Genomic DNA, 19,059 nt, shown 5'->3' on the forward strand with positions numbered 1-19,059 from the left:
CTTACTCAGGGGAGTGGGGCTATTTGTTTAGGTCTGTTGACTGGGGGCTAACCTAACAACTTTTTCCAAGAACTAACAAATTTTTCTTTGTACATTTTGGTATTTTGTTTGTGTAATAATGAAGTCGTACTATTGATGTTTGTTGATTAGAATTTCAAAAGAAGACATTATACATTTGGTATCTCTTTCTCTTGAGTGGACATGCAAAATGAAGACCTTGCATTGTTTGAAATTTTTTCCATTCTAACATTTTTGTTTTTTTGTATTGTGGTGTGTGCGTGCGGGTGTGTGATATGTGATAAAGTTTGTTTATTGAAATGAATGACAAATAAAGAACGTAGCTATTTTCTTGTGGTGTTTACAATTTTCTTAAGTTAGAATTGTCTTCTACTCACTTTTTTCAAAATAACAGTTTACTTTTCTTATAAAATTTTATTTTTTATGGAAGGAAAATTTTCCTCTAGCTATACAAGGCCAATAAATTTATTGTGAACTTCATATTCTATGGAAAATTTTCGGTATTATACTTCTCTTCTGTGTTATAGATGAACAATAAAGAAACTCAGAAAAGTAATAAGCCAAAGCGTGGATCCGTGAAGGGTTTCGATGGCATAAATTAAAAGTTTTTTTTGTATTTTGGTAGGGGGGGGGCTGTCTATTTCGAATTTTGGTGGGGGCTAAATCTCAGGGGGGCTGAACGATTCAGGGGGGGCTTCAACCCCTCTGCACTCTATGCATTTTCTTCCCAGGCGTTGGTTTGTATATGAATAAATACCGCCTTCCCCTTCACAATAGTTAAAATTTGGCACCAGTTGTTTGATTATACACCATGTATATATAATTTGGTATCTTTCGCGCCTTCTCTCGAGACTGTACATATTTAGGTGTTTGAGCTTCTCCCAATAATTCAAATTGGGTGGAAGTTGGATCCCTTTTATAAAGGATTTTTGCAGATACTCCAGTTCTTGCATCAGGGATTGCTTTGTAGGAGACCATAGCGGAGAGCAGTATTCCAGATGTTGAAGTACCAATGTCTTCCTAAGAGTGAGCATTTACTGATTTATCTCTGGACTTGAAGGTTCTGTATATTTTATATGTTCTCCAGGGGGCACAGTGACATTATCAGTGAATAATAACAATCCTTCATATTAAAAAACATTTGACTTACCTTTGTTTGGTAGAATATAACATTGAGAGTGTGTGTAGAGTAGAAATAACAGGAGAATTTACAAAGCAGTCACCGAGCCCATTTCCCCGAAATATCTGTTTCCCTTTTCCAGGAGAGAGCTTTTTTTGAAAAATGGGGAAAAACAGATCCGATTTTCTAGGAAAGACCTTTTCCTTATAAAACTATCTGTTTGGTGGGAATCACAAATATCTTCGCTTCACGTCACCCGACCGACTCTCGAAAATTGAGTAGAATTGAGTCGGTGAGTCTGTAATTTGTAGGACTTTTTCTGTCAATGACGTTTCCTTCATTCAAAAATTTTATTAATTGCCGATTTTTTGTGAGTGATTTCTAGCGCATCAACGACCTAATAGAATAGATAGACCAGTATCCTATTGAAATGATGCGTAAAAATGATAAAAAAATTAATGATTTTTTGCATCATTATAATGTCATTCCTCGTGCAAAAGTATTTTTTTAAGATTAGTTATTGGTTGATATTGATCACATGACCTAAATTTTGTGAAAATGTTCTTAATTTCAAGTCAAACTTTTAGGCTTAAAAATTAGTAAACATTGTTAAAATTATAACATTTGTATTTGGATAGTGTTTGTGTTTTCTATCTTAAGAACGCACCATGAACTCACGTTTATTTTCTTAGTTAGAGTCTTTCAAAAATGTTTATGTTCTTAAAGAAAATGCGCTGAAAAGCGCAACAGTGTTGTCGAAAAATATTGAAAAATATCTTGTGAGAAAGATGATTAAAAATGCGATCTGATGTAAGCAAAAAAAATCGAAAATTATGTTTATGGTCAGTAGAAATTCGATATAATTGATTTTACACCATTTAGAGATGCTTGTAAAAGGTCTAATTTCTTTGTAATATGACTTACGCGGACGGTGGAAAGACGGCAAGATGAAAGAATACAAAATGAATAGAAAACAAAAGATTTTTAAGAGCCATTGTATGAAGTTCTTGGTCTATCTATTTCATTAAGTCGTTGAGCGCATTCGTGGCATTTTGACTTTGTTTATCATTATATGCGCCATTTTGGATAGATCACAGTGCTCAGAGGTCATTATTTGAAACCACCCATAACACGCGGTTCTTTTAGCTGCTGGCTGGCTGGTACGGTACCATCAACTGCTCTAACTTGGGACTATATTACAAAACATGGGACGGCAATTCGGCCACCATTTCACCGAACCTCCAAAAGTCATTTGATTTGAGTTAATGAACGGCATATTAAAAAATACACAATTTCTCTTTCGCACCCAGTAGGCTTTTAAATCGAAATATGAAAAAAATCCGTAGTGGAACACACGTGAGTGTCTGTGCACTCTCAGAGGAACGAAGAAGTATGATTGATAAACTTGGTGGAGTTATCAAAACAAATTTGTTGTCAAAGAGATTCAACAGTAAGTGAAAATACAGACCAGATATCAACCAGTTCCATGTTTTGACCAATCGTCCCAAGTTAGAGTAGTTGACGGTAGTTTCCTTCAAGAATACACTCCAAAAATGGATGTTTTAAGAAAAGCTGCAAATTTTTACGACTGACTGACCGACTCACTTTTTAGACCCAACGAGGACGCGAAATGATAATATATTGTGATTGCCGCCTTCCCCACCCTCCATCCAGCCTAATCACATCATCATAGAGAAACAGATCAATATTTCTAGGAGATGACATAATGGGCTCTTCCAGTTAAAGTTTGTTACAGGAGGGGTGGACGACGGCGGAATTCCAAGGCAAAATATTTCTTTGAAATTCCTGGATTTCCAATACAAAAGCAATTGAAACTCCTGGATTTCCAAAACAAAATCAATTTTTTGGTGGAATAATCTGGAATTTCCGATACTTTCCTCAAAATTTTGACAAATTATGTGTAATTTCCAAGAGTTCAAATACAAAATTGAACGAAATTTCCGAAGCACTTTGAAAAATTGACTGGATTTCCGAGTGCTTTTTTTATCTGAAAATTCCTGTCTTCCACCCCCTATATCAAATTTTTTCTGCAAGAGCCCAATTAATTGGGAAACAGATATATCTGGTTCCAAAAAGATGATATTGCATTGGAAACAGATTGAACAATATATCAGAAAACAGATATCAATCACAAAAAGCAATGGAAACAGATGAAAATTTCCAGGAAAGGGAAACAGATAATCTATTCCTTGTAAGCCTGGGAGAACAGATCAAAATTCTAACGGGCCACTCACATATCAATTTTTGCCACGCTTAGCGTCATTCCGACGCTATAGGGTGGGTGGGTTAGAACGAGTGACGCTAAGAAAATCTACTAGAGATATCGATTTTCAAGGCCCAACAGATGTTCAAATTTCCAGAAAACTATAACTTTCATATAATAAATAAATATAAATCAATATATACTTATTATTTTTCTGGTAGCATTTGTCAAGATTCAACAAAACATCCTCATGTCAAATTTGTCTCTTTGTCACGGCATCAAGAATAAACCGGTATAGTAAAATGCCGGAACCAATCTGTGTAAAAGTCATACCTTAAGGGAAGAAATCTTCGCGGAAGAAATTTTCGCGGAATTTAATTTCACGAATTTGGGCGTAATTTGCGAAATTAAATTCCGCGAAACACACCAAAATTGTTAAATCGCGAAATTAAATTCCGCGAAATTCGATTTTTTTTCTTCTTCTTTTATTTTGTTGTTTTTGACCAGGTGTTACCAAAAAAGATGGACACAATTGATTTTTAAGCATTATAACGTGTATTTTTTGTCAAATATAAACAAATATAAACAACTTCGTGCTGCTTGAAATTGGATTTTCAAGTAATGTGGGTAAATATGATGATGCTCAAAACCTTTTCTGAAACAAAGCCTTGCATTATTACGTATATATGAATATGAGTAAACCCAGGTGGTAAACCAGCTAGATGATATGACAATCTATTATTACTGTCAACGCAATTGCTCTAACTTTGGACTATCTAACAAAACATGGGACGACAATTTGGCCTCCATTTCACTGAACCTTCAAAGTCATTAAATTAACATAACCGCGAATTATAGGTAGCAAATATAATGTGAATACGCTACTCTCACCAGGTAGGCTTTCACACCTCAAAACAAAAGGAACATTTCTTTGCAACAAACACTCGGTAACTTTGACATGTCAATCAATTTAGCCAATCAATTTGTTATTAATGCAGAATCGCGCGGCGTGTCTACTGTTAAAATGTAGGACATTACAGATATATTGAAAACCTACATATACTGTAATGTACAAAATTATTTTCCGTGGTGAGTTTGTGTTGACTTAGCACACGCTGGAAAAAGTATCTTTTTGAGAAAAACAAGGAAAACAAATATTGGCGTCAAGATGTGAGCAGCAAGTGTGTGATTAAATTGTTAATTACTTCTTCAAGTGATGTACTTTTAAAATGCTTTAAAAATACATTTGGTTGTGATTATGGGATGGTGAAAGTTTGATCCATAAACTTGGGTTGAAGTATCAAAAAACAAACTTGGTGTCAAAGAGATTTTAACAGTAAGTGAAAATACAGGCCAAATATCAACAATCCCATGTTTTGATCAATCGTCCCAAGTTTGAAGAGCCGTTGAAGGTAATGTTTTAATTTCCTTTATGTCTTGATAATACCTTATCTGGGTGAAAACTCATAATGCTAATGCAGCTTTGGTCTTGATAATAATTGAAAACATAATTATAACCTTTAATTAAGACGATATTTGAAATGTGCATGCCCCAAGATCCTAGTTCAAAATTGTTAGAAGATGCACAATCTAATATCTTTGTTTCATTGGCAAAGTTACTTAAAAAAGAAGGGGGTTGATGGGCAAAAAAACAAATAAAATTAGATTTCAACCTTTAAACGTCTTGTTGAATAAGATGCCAGTAAACGTTAAAGCAATTTCTGACAAAAAATTTGAAGTATAAGTTATATAGATTGTATGTATAAAGGATTAAATTGGCAAATTTATGAAACATGAAATTAAATTCTCAAAAATAGCAACAGACTGAATGAAATTTAGTAAAGGCTGCAACATTGAAAGTAAAATACCATAATAAAACGAGAAATACCACGAGAAAAAAATTTACAATCCTGAAAATTTTAAAGCAAGTTTTGCTTTATCTATTGGAATTGTAAGGAAGCCTTTCTACTTGATTTTAAGCAATACTAAGTTTTCAGCATCACATTTACCCACCTTACTACTCTTACTGGGAAATGGAATTTCATAAACAGGGTAATGTATGGTTTTGTTGTAAATTTTCCTGTTGTTTTGTTATTTATTTTCCTTATTTATCTTTTACACATTGCATTCTACCAAAACAACAACCTCTTTTATCTTTCCCCTTGCAACGATACAATGCTGACAAGTTGACACAACAGATTGACAAAGAATCCCTCTAAGAAATTTATATCGAAATCTGGAAACAATTTTCTAATTCTACACATTTAAGAACAATAGACATAGAACTTAAAACTCTCATTGGACTAAGAAAACATTAATATAATATTCATATGATTCTAGGACAAATTAATACACAAGAGAAAATATAATTACACAAGCCAATTATGCTATATTAAGTGAAAATGCTATGATATATACAAAAGGGAACATAAAACAGACCAAACAAAAACTACTGCTCAACGAAAGTAACAATTTGTTTTGATCAGCAGAAAAAAAGTGGAAGGACGAATGGACGAACAGTGAGTTGCTTTCCAAAGGCCCTTTTCTAGTGCTGGGTCAATTATGCTTTTTTGATGAAAGCATTATAGGGATAAAAATGACTCCACAAAACAAGAAATTTGCAAATAATTTGAGTTTTGAATAGTTTTGATTCTTCTTTTTTAGGTTAAATCATTTTTCTCTAAATCTTCCCAACCATCCAAAATGTATTGTCTTGCTTGTAACCTTGGGTAACGGTTAAAGTTTTTGCTTTTCTATCTTCAAGTTGTCATTTTGAATTTTTGGGACTCTAAATTTTGGATTCTGAGTTATTTATTATTGTTTATGTTATCCAATAATGAAGGCAAACTGAAGTTCATATTACCAAACTTGTTCAAAACTGCCTAGCATGGCTCTTTAAAGAACACTTCGAATATTTTACATTTTTATAGGTTATAAAGAAATTAATTATATGCAATTAAAAAATGAAAATGTCTACATAAAACATGGCTTCTACAGCAATAACATGTAAATTGACTGTTCACAATTTGAACTCCAGTTCGGATGATATCATCTTATATAAAGATTACCCTGGCTTGAAGGCTGGTGATATTGTTGAGGTGTACCATGAGGACGGAGAATATAGCCGCCTTTTAGTTCAAGTTAAACAGTTAAAAGAGCAAGAAGGCACTGGCCAACAGAAAGGTGATTCAATTTTTTCTTCATATTTGATTTCAAACCTCGGAGGTTTAGCTTGTCATTCTGTGATTAACACAATCATGTGTTATGCTGTTGAAGTTTTTCCAAAAAAGCTTTATTATTCAATTAAGACGGCCTCACACAGCCTCGCATACTTTCTGGTAATGCTAGGTCAAAATTTGAAATAACACAAGGGTTCACATTATTATAAAGTCTTGGGCTCTGCCAAGAGGGGAAACACATATTATGAAATTGATATAAAAATTCTCAGATTTTCATTATCTTTTGTGCCCAATTTGTTAGTATACTGTCTATAATGTTTTATCCTTCTAAACCTTGGATTTCTAGGTTCAGTGAGTATCTTATCCAGCTTGGCCACTTCTTTTAATCTCAAACAATACCAAAATGTTATTGTCAACAAAGTGAACAAAAATGACGTCACTCTAGACATCCTTGAAATCATATTCAAAGACAACTTAGTCACACGTGGTGACTCGTGGAGACTTCATCGATCATTGATTGGATCATGTATTTATTACAGTCAGAAATCCAATTTTCTGGATATGAGAAGTACAGTTAATGAGATGTGGATGAGAGGCTGTAAAGTGGCTTGTGGTGTGGTCGGTGAAACTACAAAGGTATCATTGCTCAAATTATCAATTTCTTAGGATAGTGCTACGAATGAAAAAAATTTGTCCGTCTAAGTTCACTTGTTTTAACTGTGATTTTATTTTAAAATTTTAAATATTAAAAAAAGCCCTGTTCAATTACAATAACTATATAAGACTATATAAGAGCTCCGTTTTACGTTTTATCAACAATTAATCAAGTTGTTATTCAGCGCAATCAGTCCTAATTCTCCATAATCCTTTTTTTTAATACACCCAGAAAAAATTAAAACAGAATCTATATATTAATAGCGGTGCTTTGTGTGTCTGTGTGTCACCACTTTCGTTTTCGCTTTGTTTGTGTTTTAAAAATATGACTTTTAGTCTCTTGCTCCACAAGTTTGTTCTATTGGATTCGCGCCATTTGCAAAAGATCGGATATAGCTTGGTTTAGACTTTATTCAGCCTTTGTTTTGAAATTTAAGGCCCATCTACATTTTAGTAACTTTAATTTCTGCCCAGAGTTGCCTTTTTCTCTCTTCTTTTGTTTTAAATGTTTCGAATGTATTTAACGATCGTATTTATTAATGACATTCGAATTCTTTTCAAAACAAAACAATTTCATTTCATAGAAAAGAATATTTCAAAAGTAAATCAAAACATAAAAATCAAAAAGTTTGTGGACAACAACAGCATTCAAAGGACGATATATAAAGCATAAGAAAAAAATAGTTCACTTCCTTCTTCTTATAAAGATATTCAAGTCGTCGTTATGTTAACTACCTGCAGAGTCGTTTCAAACGACACTGGTCGATGCTCTTTCTGATAACTTTTGACTTAAACAAAAAATTATGTCACGGGGGGGGGCTGTACACGATCCAAATATGGTTAAAAGATAAGACACCCGGGGAAGGTTAGAGTTAAACGTTGTAGAGATTTTTTTTTTGATCGTTTTTTTAAGGCAGCTTAACATCCATAGGACTTTTAGTGCGTTCAGCTACAGCTTAACCGGCGTGCGACGCCGGGTACCGGCTAGTAATTATATATTTATATTGTAACAAAAATCTTCATAATCTACATTTATATAATTTTCATTGTGTTTTTTTATACTCTAATATATTTCATTTTAAAAACCTTAGTATTAGTAATTGAATGTATTTCGAGTATTGTAAGTTGATCTTATGTTGACACCCACCCTTCTTTAAAGCTGGAAATAAATAAATGATCGGAATGCTGGATTTGCTTATAAACGGTCAGAGAGGAAAATGTCTTTTTTTCAATTATTGACCCCGACCTTTCTTTTAATCATGTCTTTCAGAAGGGTGTCAGAATTACATGAGGAATGTCAACATTAGACCAACTTACGGGATGGGTGTTTTATGAAGACATACAGAGGAAAAGAGATTTTAATTAAAGGGTCTTTAAACAACTGGGAATTTTCTTGGTTACAGTTAGTGTTTATCAATGTTATTTCTAGGTTGTTTACAGATCAGCCAGTGCCATGTTCCACATCTTCGTAAAGAGATTTCAATTGAAGGGTTTTTGAACAACTAGGAATTTCATGTGGTTACAGTTTGTGTTTTTTTGTTATTTCTAGGTTGTTTACAGGTCAGCCAGTGCCATGTTTCACATCTTCGTACAAATGAGTGCTGAGATGTGGGAATGTGATTACACTGGGGAATTGTTCTTCGAGAAAGCCATCATGTATTTCTTGAAAGACCTCTTCAACAAGTGGAAAGACAAAGAAAATAATTGCAATCATCAAGTGGTTATTGTTTTATTCTCAAGGACATATTATACTGCTAAAACTTTAGGTACGGATTTCAGTCAATTATGTGAACTAGTTACCTTTATCTATGGAGATCTGCGAGGCTTGACTTTAAAAAATGTTGGTTTGCCGTCAGCCGACCGACTCTTATCTAAACTTGCCGACCTAAAAACTTTTATTGCTATTTTGACAAAGAGAATTTTTTTCTTCAAAAATTACAAAATGTAGACAAATATTCTATCAAGGACCAAAATAAAAAAACATTTCCGACCGACCCACTTCCAAAGCCTATGGTCGAGTGACGGAAAACAAAATTTTTTTGAGTCCAGCCTGAGTAAGTATCTTGATTCATGGTAAATCAGAAAAAAGTAGAACCGAATCTATGGTAGATAGTATGACGTTCTAAATTGAATTTAGCCATCCCAGCTGGCACACAACGTTGTTTCAACGTTTATTTAACGTTCACAGCGTCCATATAACGTTAAATGAACGTTGAAACAACGTTGTGTGCCAGCTGGGATGGTAGATCGTCCTCATTAATGGTAGTCTGGCTTTTGCCGATAATGTTTTTTTTCGAGTTTTCTTATGAAAGGTACTTTCGGAGTGAGACCTTACTAGATTTTAATGATAAAAGGATCGAATGCGAAGGAATTACTTTAGAATGCTCAATCCTCTATATTGTCTCTTAATTAAAGCAACATATGTACCATTTTTATTTCTAATTACAGACGAACTATCACCTGAACTACAAAATGACGTTTTACGAAGTCACGATGGTCGATATTATCAAGATTTCTACAAAGTCATTCGGCAATGTGAAAAACATGATAATTTACAGAACGTTATTTTGGACTTGAAAAGCAGTTTCCATGGTTATCCTCTATACGTTGGGTGTCAACAACCGTTCAGTGATGATAAGACAAACCCCAAAGGAATTGGTATCAATTCAAGAGCTCACGAAGGGAATTTACTTGAAGCTATCAACCTTTCTCTGAATGGTTAGTAGATCTTTACAGAAAGCCCCCAGCCGGGTCATACCAGAGATTTTCAAAATGGCACTTGATGCCTCTCTGCTTGATACTGAGCCATTAAGAGGTGGATCAAAGGTAAGTGGAGCAATCCAGGGAGAAAGAGTGGCGCCATCCCCTACCTTCGGGTAGATAACTATCGAAACGGAGCCTTTGGGTCGCTTCCGATTGCGGTTGCAGACTTACTTTACTACTTTACAGAAACTTCTACCCAGTACTTCGATTCACTTTCTTGGCATTTCTGATACATTAAAGAAGAAATTTTGGCGGGAAGAAAATCTGGTGAATCAAATTCGCCAAATTAAGTTCCCGCCAAATTTAATTTTTTCCTTCATCCGCCAAATTAAATTTCTCGCCAAATCTAATTTGCTTTATTTATTCCCCCAAATGTGTGCTATTTCAGGCTTTAAAACAGGTTTTTCCTTTTTTAATATAGTTTTTTTGGACAAAAATGCCCTTCATCTGCCTAATTAAATTCCCGCCAAATTAAATCTTTTAAGTTAACCGCCAAATTAAATTCCCTCCGAAAAAAACTTTTTCGGCCATCCGCCAAATAAACTCCCGCCAAAATCTCTTCCTTAAATGTAGCTCTCACGAAAGATTATGCAAAAAATCTTGCAGGGTCCAAATTTCACCAGTGTCCGGATTTTGTCTTCTAGGGTCTGGTTTACGAAGCTCTCCCTCGAGGGTCTATTTTTTTAACTCCAACGGTACATCACCATCTCAGCTGTCTAGGTCAATACCCCCGGGACTCGAAATCTAGTCAAGTAGAAAAAGTTATCTTATTTTTGTAATCTTTTTCTCTTTTCCCCCAGTAGGGAGTAGGCTACATCTTAAATTCCTTCGTTTCGAGCGTAAAACTTTTACTCTTAGGGATATGCGCACTGCTCTTGTTTTGAATATTGTATTTCTCCTGATACATCGCATGCGCACTGAGGTTATGATGAAACAATAGAGAGTTTCGAAACCTAAGCCAATCAGCTGTGTTTTAAACATTCTTTTAATTTAAATCCTTATTAATAAACTTCTTTGAAATTCTATTATGTTTTCTAAAAAGCGAATTTCCGGTGGGGGTTACTAGTGGCCGCCCATAAGGCCTAAAAGCCTGGAGCTGTCTATTGTGTAGACTACCCCAGAAGGCTTCATCTATCTATCTATGTATAATCAATTTTCTTTCGTAGTATTTGAGAAAGGTTACATCAATTGTAATTTGGAAGAGACGAATTGTACGACCCTTATCATTACCCCAACAAGTGGTGTCTTCGAGGTTGATGAAGAACTCACTGCTTTAACAAGAAACAGGCTCATCGATAACGGTAAATAATACTCTTTTTGAAGTATTATAATTTTTGAAGTATTATAAATCATAGCCTATACTCTAGACGTCACCCGCGTTTTTTACGCAATTAACGAGATGAAAAATCCCGGTTTTTAGCGAGGTGCTCGCTATATAAATCATGGATAACCTAGTTTTAAACAGCCTGTAATAAACTGTGCTTTAGGGGAAAAGCAACGCGACATGATCTTTGTTTTGATTTTGTTACACCTGTTAGAAGTATACCGTTTATGTCTAACTTACCGTGGCCAATACAGACACCTTAGTTCTGTTATCAATTTATTTATTAACTGGCGATTCGCTACTTAGCCAGCTATTTAACTGGCGACTCGCCACTTAGCAAATCCTTAACTGGAGATTCGCCACTTAGCAAATCCTTAACTGGAGATTCGCCACTTAGCAAATCCTTAACTGGCGACCCGCTAGTTAAATAGCTGACTAAGTAGCGAGTTGCCAGTTAAGGATTTGCTAAGTACTGAGTCGCCAGTTAAGGATCTGCTAAGTGGCGAATCACCAGTTAAATAGCAGGCTAAGTACTGAGTCGCCAGTTAAGGATTTGCTAAGTACTGAGTCGCCAGTTAAGGATCTGCTAAGTGGCGAATCACCAGTTAAATAGCAGGCTAAGTACTGAGTCGCCAGTTAAGGATTTGATAAGTACTGAGTCGCCAGTTAAGGATTTGATAAGTGGCGAATCACCAGTTAAATAGCAGGCTAAGTACTGAGTCGCCAGTTAAGGATTTGATAAGTACTGAGTCGCCAGTTAAGGATCTGCTAAGTGGCGAATCACCAGTTAAATAGCAGGCTAAGTACTGAGTCGCCAGTTAAGGATTTGATAAGTGGCGAATCACCAGTTAAATAGCAGGCTAAGTACTGAGTCGCCAGTTAAGGATTTGATAAGTACTGAGTCGCCAGTTAAGGATTTGATAAGTGGCGAATCACCAGTTAAATAAGAAGGCTAAGTACTGAGTCGCCAGTTAAGGATTTGATAAGTGGCGAATCACCAGTTAAGGATTAGATAAGTGGCAAATCGCCAGTTAAGGATTAGATAAGTGGCAAATCGCCAGTTAAGGATTTGATAAGTGGCGAATCACCAGTTAAATAGCAGGCTAAGTACTGAGTCGCCAGTTAAGGATTTGATAAGTACTGAGTCGCCAGTTAAGGATTTGATAAGTGGCGAATCACCAGTTAAATAAGAAGGCTAAGTACTGAGTCGCCAGTTAAGGATTTGATAAGTACTGAGTCGCCAGTTAAGGATCTGCTAAGTGGCGAATCACCAGTTAAATAGCAGGCTAAGTACTGAGTCGCCAGTTAAGGATTTGATAAGTGGCGAATCACCAGTTAAATAAGCAGGCTAAGTACTGAGTCGCCAGTTAAGGATTTGATAAGTACTGAGTCGCCAGTTAAGGATTTGCTAAGTGGCGAATCACCAGTTAAATAAGCAGGCTAAGTAAGTACTGAGTCGCCAGTTAAGGATTTGATAAGTACTGAGTCGCCAGTTAAGGATTTGATAAGTGGCGAATCACCAGTTAAATAGCAGGCTAAGTACTGAGTCGCCAGTTAAGGATTTGATAAGTGGCGAATCACCAGTTAAATAGCAGGCCAAGTACTGAGTCGCCAGTTAAGGATTTGATAAGTGGTGGATCGCCAGTTAAGGATTAGATAAGTGGCGAATCGCCAGTTAACATTCACCTAAGTGGCGAATCACTACTGGTGGCCTAATAAGCGAATTACCAGTTAATGATTAAATTGATAACACGACTAAAATGTCATATATGGGCCACGGTAAGTTTCAGCATAATTGCTCGCCTGGTTTTGCTGATTTTTTTGCTAAAAGCTTGCATCGTTAGTACCTAGCTAGCTATTGTCAAAATTTCAGGTCAATAGCATCCGTCTTCAATCTTTAAATACAGTAACCTATGGCTGGTTTAGGCAAAAAGGGACAATTTTCGGCCGGTTTGTAAAAATACACGATGAAGCAGATGGCATTGGATAATCATAGTGTGCAAACCCCCCAGCCCCCCCCCTTGCTGATTTGGGTCGAAAATTTTCAGGTGGGATTTTGGGTTTTCCAGGTTTTAGGTGGGAGATACAAGTTAAGGTGGGAGTTAATTTCTTTAGGTGGGACTTTGGGTGTTTTGGAAAAAGTTAAAGTAAAATTTCTTATTTTCAGATTTTATGATATATTTTTTTTATATATTTCATAAATAATTTTTTACCATGCTAAACTTTTCCTTTTATTATTACAGGTCATTTGATGTTCTAATAAATATCTTTAAAAAAGAATGATTTTTTTTCTTTTGCTTACCTTATTACACTTACATAATCATATAACTAGTCAAGTAAAAGTACGTGGGTAAAACGAGTGCGATAATTTATTAACGCGAAAGGCAGGGTTTTCGAAAATAACCACGGCTCGAATTTTGTTTAAACATTTGTAATTAACGCGAGGTAAGCAATTCGCGTTAATAACATGAGTAGTTATATAAGTGTAATAAGGTAAGCAAAAGTAAAAAGATTTTTTGTTTTTAGCTGGGATCTGGGAGTCTGAGCTGAAGGTGGGAATTTTAGGATAAGGTGGGACCTGAATTTTCAGGTGGGACCTGGAACCCCCTTGCACACTATGATATTTATGATATAATATTTCGAAAAGTTTTCAACAATTTTCGTTTTTTTTGTGGGGGCCCTCTTTGCTAGATGCTCATAGGATTAGATATCAATGAAATAACTTTAATAACTGTAATACAATAATGACCGGCTAGTTAGGGCTGTAACGAGAAATATATTGCCCGAGGCCAAGTAACGACCAAGCTTGCGATTGAACCAACTTCGTCGGATGATATCAAAAATGGGGCATGAGTTTCGGTGGTCTTTTAGGTCCCTACTGGTGGTATCCAGTCAAAAGGGACCTTTAGCATCTTGGACGGCGACTTTGAAAAAGTACGGCAAGATTGAACAAAAAGAAAGCCCTTCAGAGGGTTGATATAAGGATCTCAGCTAGGTTATATTCTTTTCATATCAATTTTCTCATGAGAATAGTGAATTTTCTTTTTTGTCGTCGCCTTTGGGACGAAGACGGTAAAGGAAGAATACAATAGTTTTAAATGATATGAATCCCTAGAGAATTATAACGTAAAATTTTATAAAAACTTGACTAGATTCAATTTTGTCCATATATGTGGTATTAAGTCTATGTAAAATCGGATAAAATTTGCCATTTGATTTTGAGATTTACTTCACGTCCTCATTCAAGTCGCCGTCCTAGATGCTAAAGGTTCCTAAAGATGAGTAAGACGTAATGTGCATCTTCCTCTGGAATAGCCGCGTTTTCGTTCTAACTGAAAATCTAATAACAGTGATCAAAGTCCTTTCGTCTCAGACGGATTTCCGTCTCACAGAAATTGTTGTCAAAGTTTTCCGTCTCAGTTAGAAAGGGTTATTTTAGCAAGAAATAGTGATTTTATTCTCTAGAATAATTCCATCAGAAAGAAATATCGTATTAAAACTGTGTTTATGGCTGATGGCCTTGTATATACATAGTATGACGTTCATATATTTTCATTTTAACCTATTTTAGATAGATAGATAGATATATATTTTCGCTGTATGATACTGTAGGCATTTTGAGTTGTTTTAATTAACAAATATTAGTGCCTTTCTAGCCAATCTAGGGGATAAAAAATCTGAACATTTTCTGACTCTTAGCCCCAATCATGGTGGGGCCTGCGGGTGTCACTGTATACCAAAATATCTCTATCAAGAAATTTTCCGTCTCACAGAAAAAAAGCACTGTTAATAACCATCTTATATTTCTTTGTCTTAAACATCAGGTGTTGGTATCGATCTTGTCTGTCTTGGTGAGCAGCCTCTCCATGCCGTCCCTCTCATCAAATTCTGTTCCAAATCTTCCAAGGCGAGTACTGAAGATACCTATAATGTTCCACAGTGGATCAACTTGAGTTATTATTCTAAACCTGACTCCAAATCTTCTGTATTCGTACCTCGCATGACGGTACCTGAAAAACCACCTCCTTCAGAAATTTGTAAGTTGTTTTTCTCTTTTTATTTTATTATGTTTTGATATTCAAAACTTCTCTAAACGACCGACCCCTCTTAATGGGACATTCCATTTTATATCCATACAGGGGCCACCTGGAGCATTTCCAGAGGGTAATCCGAGAAAGGTTTCCAGGGGGTGTTTTTTCATTTTTCCAAGGGGGTAAAAAGTTATTCTAAAATGTCAAGGGGGTGAAAGACTGACTCTACTTTGTCTCTTTAAGATATGAAAAGGATTTTTCCAAGGGTTTTTTTGAAAAATTTGCCCGTTTTCCAGGGGGTATCGACAAATTATCAATAATTTATTTTTGACTTGAAAAGGTTCGTCCATCCCCTGTATGGTTTTTTGATGGAACAGCCCAATATAGTTATCAAAAGAGAAGCGCTCAGGTCATGAAGTCAATAGATCTATTGTCCACTATACTTTAATCGTAAAATTATTTTATTCGAGAATTAATTAATTAAAATCGCCAAAAAAAGATGGCGATTTCAATGGATGGAGCTTTCAAGCTGTATGTATTTTGAAAACGCTCTAAAACTAAACTAAACAAACAGTCAACTCCAAGACATTTTTCATTCGAGCTCTTTAAACTTGTACTAAAGTTTGATAGTAATCTAGCTCTAGGAATGGATATGATCTTAAAGACAGACGCTTTAGATATACTTTGTTTCATTTTCCTTGGGGATATAGCTGGGATAAAGCCTTCCTTATGAAAAGTTTCTACGAAATCCATCAAGTTCTCAGTTTCTTCGAGTTGTTGGTTTGATTAACAAATTAACAAATGTCGGAAAGACTTTGATTAATTATCCTCTTAGAGGACCTCTAACTGGGCCATTCCATTTTATAACCATACAGGGGGTGGACGAATTTTTCCAGGGAGTAATCCGAGAAGAATTTCCAGAAGGTATAAAGAAGTGCTTTTTTGTGTTTCCAGTGGGTGAAAAGCTATTCATAAACTTCCGACTGATATTAGTTCGTCCACCCACACTTTAAGACATGAAAATTATTTTTTCCAGGGTCTTTTTTGCAAATTTTGCTATTTTCCAGGGGGTATCCACACATTTCCAAGAACTTTGTTTTGACTTGAAAAGGTTCCCCCTGTATGGAATTTTTTTTGAACAGCCCATTACCTTTTTCTAAAAGACTTCCTCTGTTACTCTCCTGTTATTCCCAAGGCTGATATGTTTTGCTACAAAGCAGTAGGTTCGTCTTGCAATTCCTGCATTAATAACACGCATGCGTACATTTGTCGTTCTTTTAAACCACATGTAGTTAATTCCCGTGATGTAAACAAAGAGGAATGAATTCGTAGGGGTGATACAGTCACTTTCGGTTGGGGTTATGAACGACGTAAAATGAAATTTGTCGTTCCTTTTGTCTATTTTTAGTAATGTAGGATTTGTTAGATAGACCCCTCAAATGATTTGAATCAGCCTCAAAAATCCCGAAAAAAAATCAACTTTTTTCTAAGCAAAAAGTGTTGAAGAGGAGGGTGATGATGTACATTATAAAAACTTACTTTCTCATCCAATTTTGACAACAAACCACAAAAAACTTGCTTCATTTCTATTGAATAATCTACAAATCTAATATTTTAGGGGCTTAGGAACGAGTTTTAGCCCTATAAAACGAGGCTGAAATCTTTGGGGCAAACTTGAGACTTAAATATTCTGATTTGGTACACTTGATCCTTTTGTTCATACCTGGGGTGGTTTTCAAAAAGTTTTTCCTTGATATTTTCGACTTTTAGCTACATAATGCGGACCAGCTAGACTAGAAGATCTTAAGCTTACTCTCGGGTACCTAATAGCCGAGGGGGGGGGTTGGAAAAATCCTAAAACTTAATAAGCAGGGGGGGTGGAATAAAAATGTCCTCTAAAGGGGGCTAATACAGCAGTATTATAGGACACAAGAGGGAACTTTCAAAATCATTTTCCCAAAAATTAATAAGCGCTGGAATGAAGGTTGAAATAAGGATGTCCTGGGTGGAAAACTTTTGAAAAAGTGATTAGTGGGGGGGGGGGCTATGAGAGAGTATTTATTGATTTTTGTAATGAAAATGATACTGAAGTTGAACCAGAGCGGTTAGCATGTTTGATAGTTTCAAAGCTTTCCCTGCTATTTTTCTGTTTCTGATAGTATGTATATGACAACTTGTTTGGGGAGGACTTTGATAAACATTTGAAATCCTTTCAAGATTGGCAATTTTTTTAAACTTCCTTCTTAAAGAGTTTGATAATGATTGAAAGTACTTTCAAATTTGCAACTTCCTTTGTATTGACTGCCTTTTTCCTCTCATTATAAAACAGCTGCGATGTAATGGCCTCGAACTATTATCTAGAAATTATGTGAAGCTTATGTCATTATTTCTAAGAATTTAAGTTTCCCTGGATTACACGTGTTTTATAAGAACAAACTATATGAGAACGTAAGGCTTCGATGGCAAAAATATTAAGAACAACTTAAGAACATTTTAAGGCTTTGTGGACTGACTCCAAAAGGCTCTTATTTCTTAGGAAAATACACAAAAATACTCAAAAAATGTCGAAAATAAGAACATGTTAAGAACATTTTTAGGCTTAAAACTCAAAAAGCTAAGAACATTCAAAGGCTTCAAAAAGGTTTGGATGTTCTTATAAAAAAACGTGTATTGTGCCAAAGTATGTACAAATACAAGGTTTTTATTCTGATATTCATTACAGTGCCCAATTAACTAATTGTATAACTTTTTTCTTATTGACGCGTATAATAAAACGACTAACTGATTTGTTAGATGAAATCGGATTTTATTCCAATTTTTTTTGAAACTTAAACAAAGTTCATGTTCGTACTCCTATCTGCTGGACAAGTAGGCCCAAAAATATTCTCCAAAATGCGATATTTGTGTATATCTACACTATCATAATTGATAACTCCTTCTTTGGAAATGACGGCTGAACTTTATCGGGATTAAAGTTTATGGATTAGCACAACTGATTTTAAGGTATTATACCTTTGCGGCTGCGGGGACTTTATTCAACAGGTAACACTATTGAGAGATAATATTTTTACAATTTTGTACCTTATTATCGTAAGCACTGTACTGTAAAGTTAGAGCATTCGGGTATGGTGCAGAAGGCCGTTGGTTCAATCCCATACCAATAGATTCCAAAGTGGTACCCTGCTTGAATATGCTTGGAAAGTAAACAGGAGGATCAAGGGAAGTGGAGCAATTCAGGTAGAGGGAAGCAGGTGCCCTCCCTGAGTAGACTATTCGAAAGAGGAGCCTTTGGGTAGAGTCTGACCACGTTCCTAAGACTTGCTTACTATCTTGCCAGATCCTTTGTAACTTGATAAAAAGATTTTCACTGATAAATCTATCTCAGATCGGATGGAACTTAAAAAGATTCGTAGATAATACTGAAATTCAATACTTTTTAATTAATGTGATTAACAATCTTTGATTGTAATTATCTTTTTTCTGAACTAATTAAATGGTTCCATAACGTTAAAACGACCTCTTTAGAACGTTTTGTTGGACTTCGGAACAAATTGTGTGCCAGCTACGAAAGTAATTAAATGGTTTCTATAATTACAATTCAACATAATTTATGATTGAATTTTGCAAAAAGACAGTATAAATTGAAATTCGAAAGAGTTTTTATCAGTTTACAGGCAGTGTCTGGATAATTAGTGTTAGCAATAACTTTTAAGGCGTAAATTCAAGTAGTATTAAAGAATTATTTA

At 35.2% G+C, this 19,059-nt stretch overlaps 1 protein-coding gene across 1 annotated transcript in view; it reads left to right on the forward strand.

Moving 5' to 3' along the window:
• Positions 1–6,290: 6,290 nt before the first annotated feature.
• Positions 6,291–19,059, forward strand: part of LOC136817689 (GATOR1 complex protein DEPDC5-like) — a 43,431-nt gene continuing 30,662 nt past the window's right edge. Inside the window, exons 1-6 of the mRNA XM_067074003.1 lie at positions 6,291–6,545; positions 6,888–7,177; positions 8,745–8,961; positions 9,644–9,913; positions 11,125–11,259; positions 15,107–15,319. Of these exons, the coding sequence (XP_066930104.1) occupies positions 6,347–6,545; positions 6,888–7,177; positions 8,745–8,961; positions 9,644–9,913; positions 11,125–11,259; positions 15,107–15,319 (1,324 nt within the window). The 5' untranslated portion in view covers positions 6,291–6,346. The remainder of the gene's footprint in view (positions 6,546–6,887; positions 7,178–8,744; positions 8,962–9,643; positions 9,914–11,124; positions 11,260–15,106; positions 15,320–19,059) is intronic.

This window comes from Clytia hemisphaerica, unplaced genomic scaffold, assembly GCF_902728285.1.
Source record: "Clytia hemisphaerica strain Z4C2 unplaced genomic scaffold, Clytia hemisphaerica genome assembly, whole genome shotgun sequence".
NCBI lineage: Eukaryota > Metazoa > Cnidaria > Hydrozoa > Leptothecata > Clytiidae > Clytia > Clytia hemisphaerica.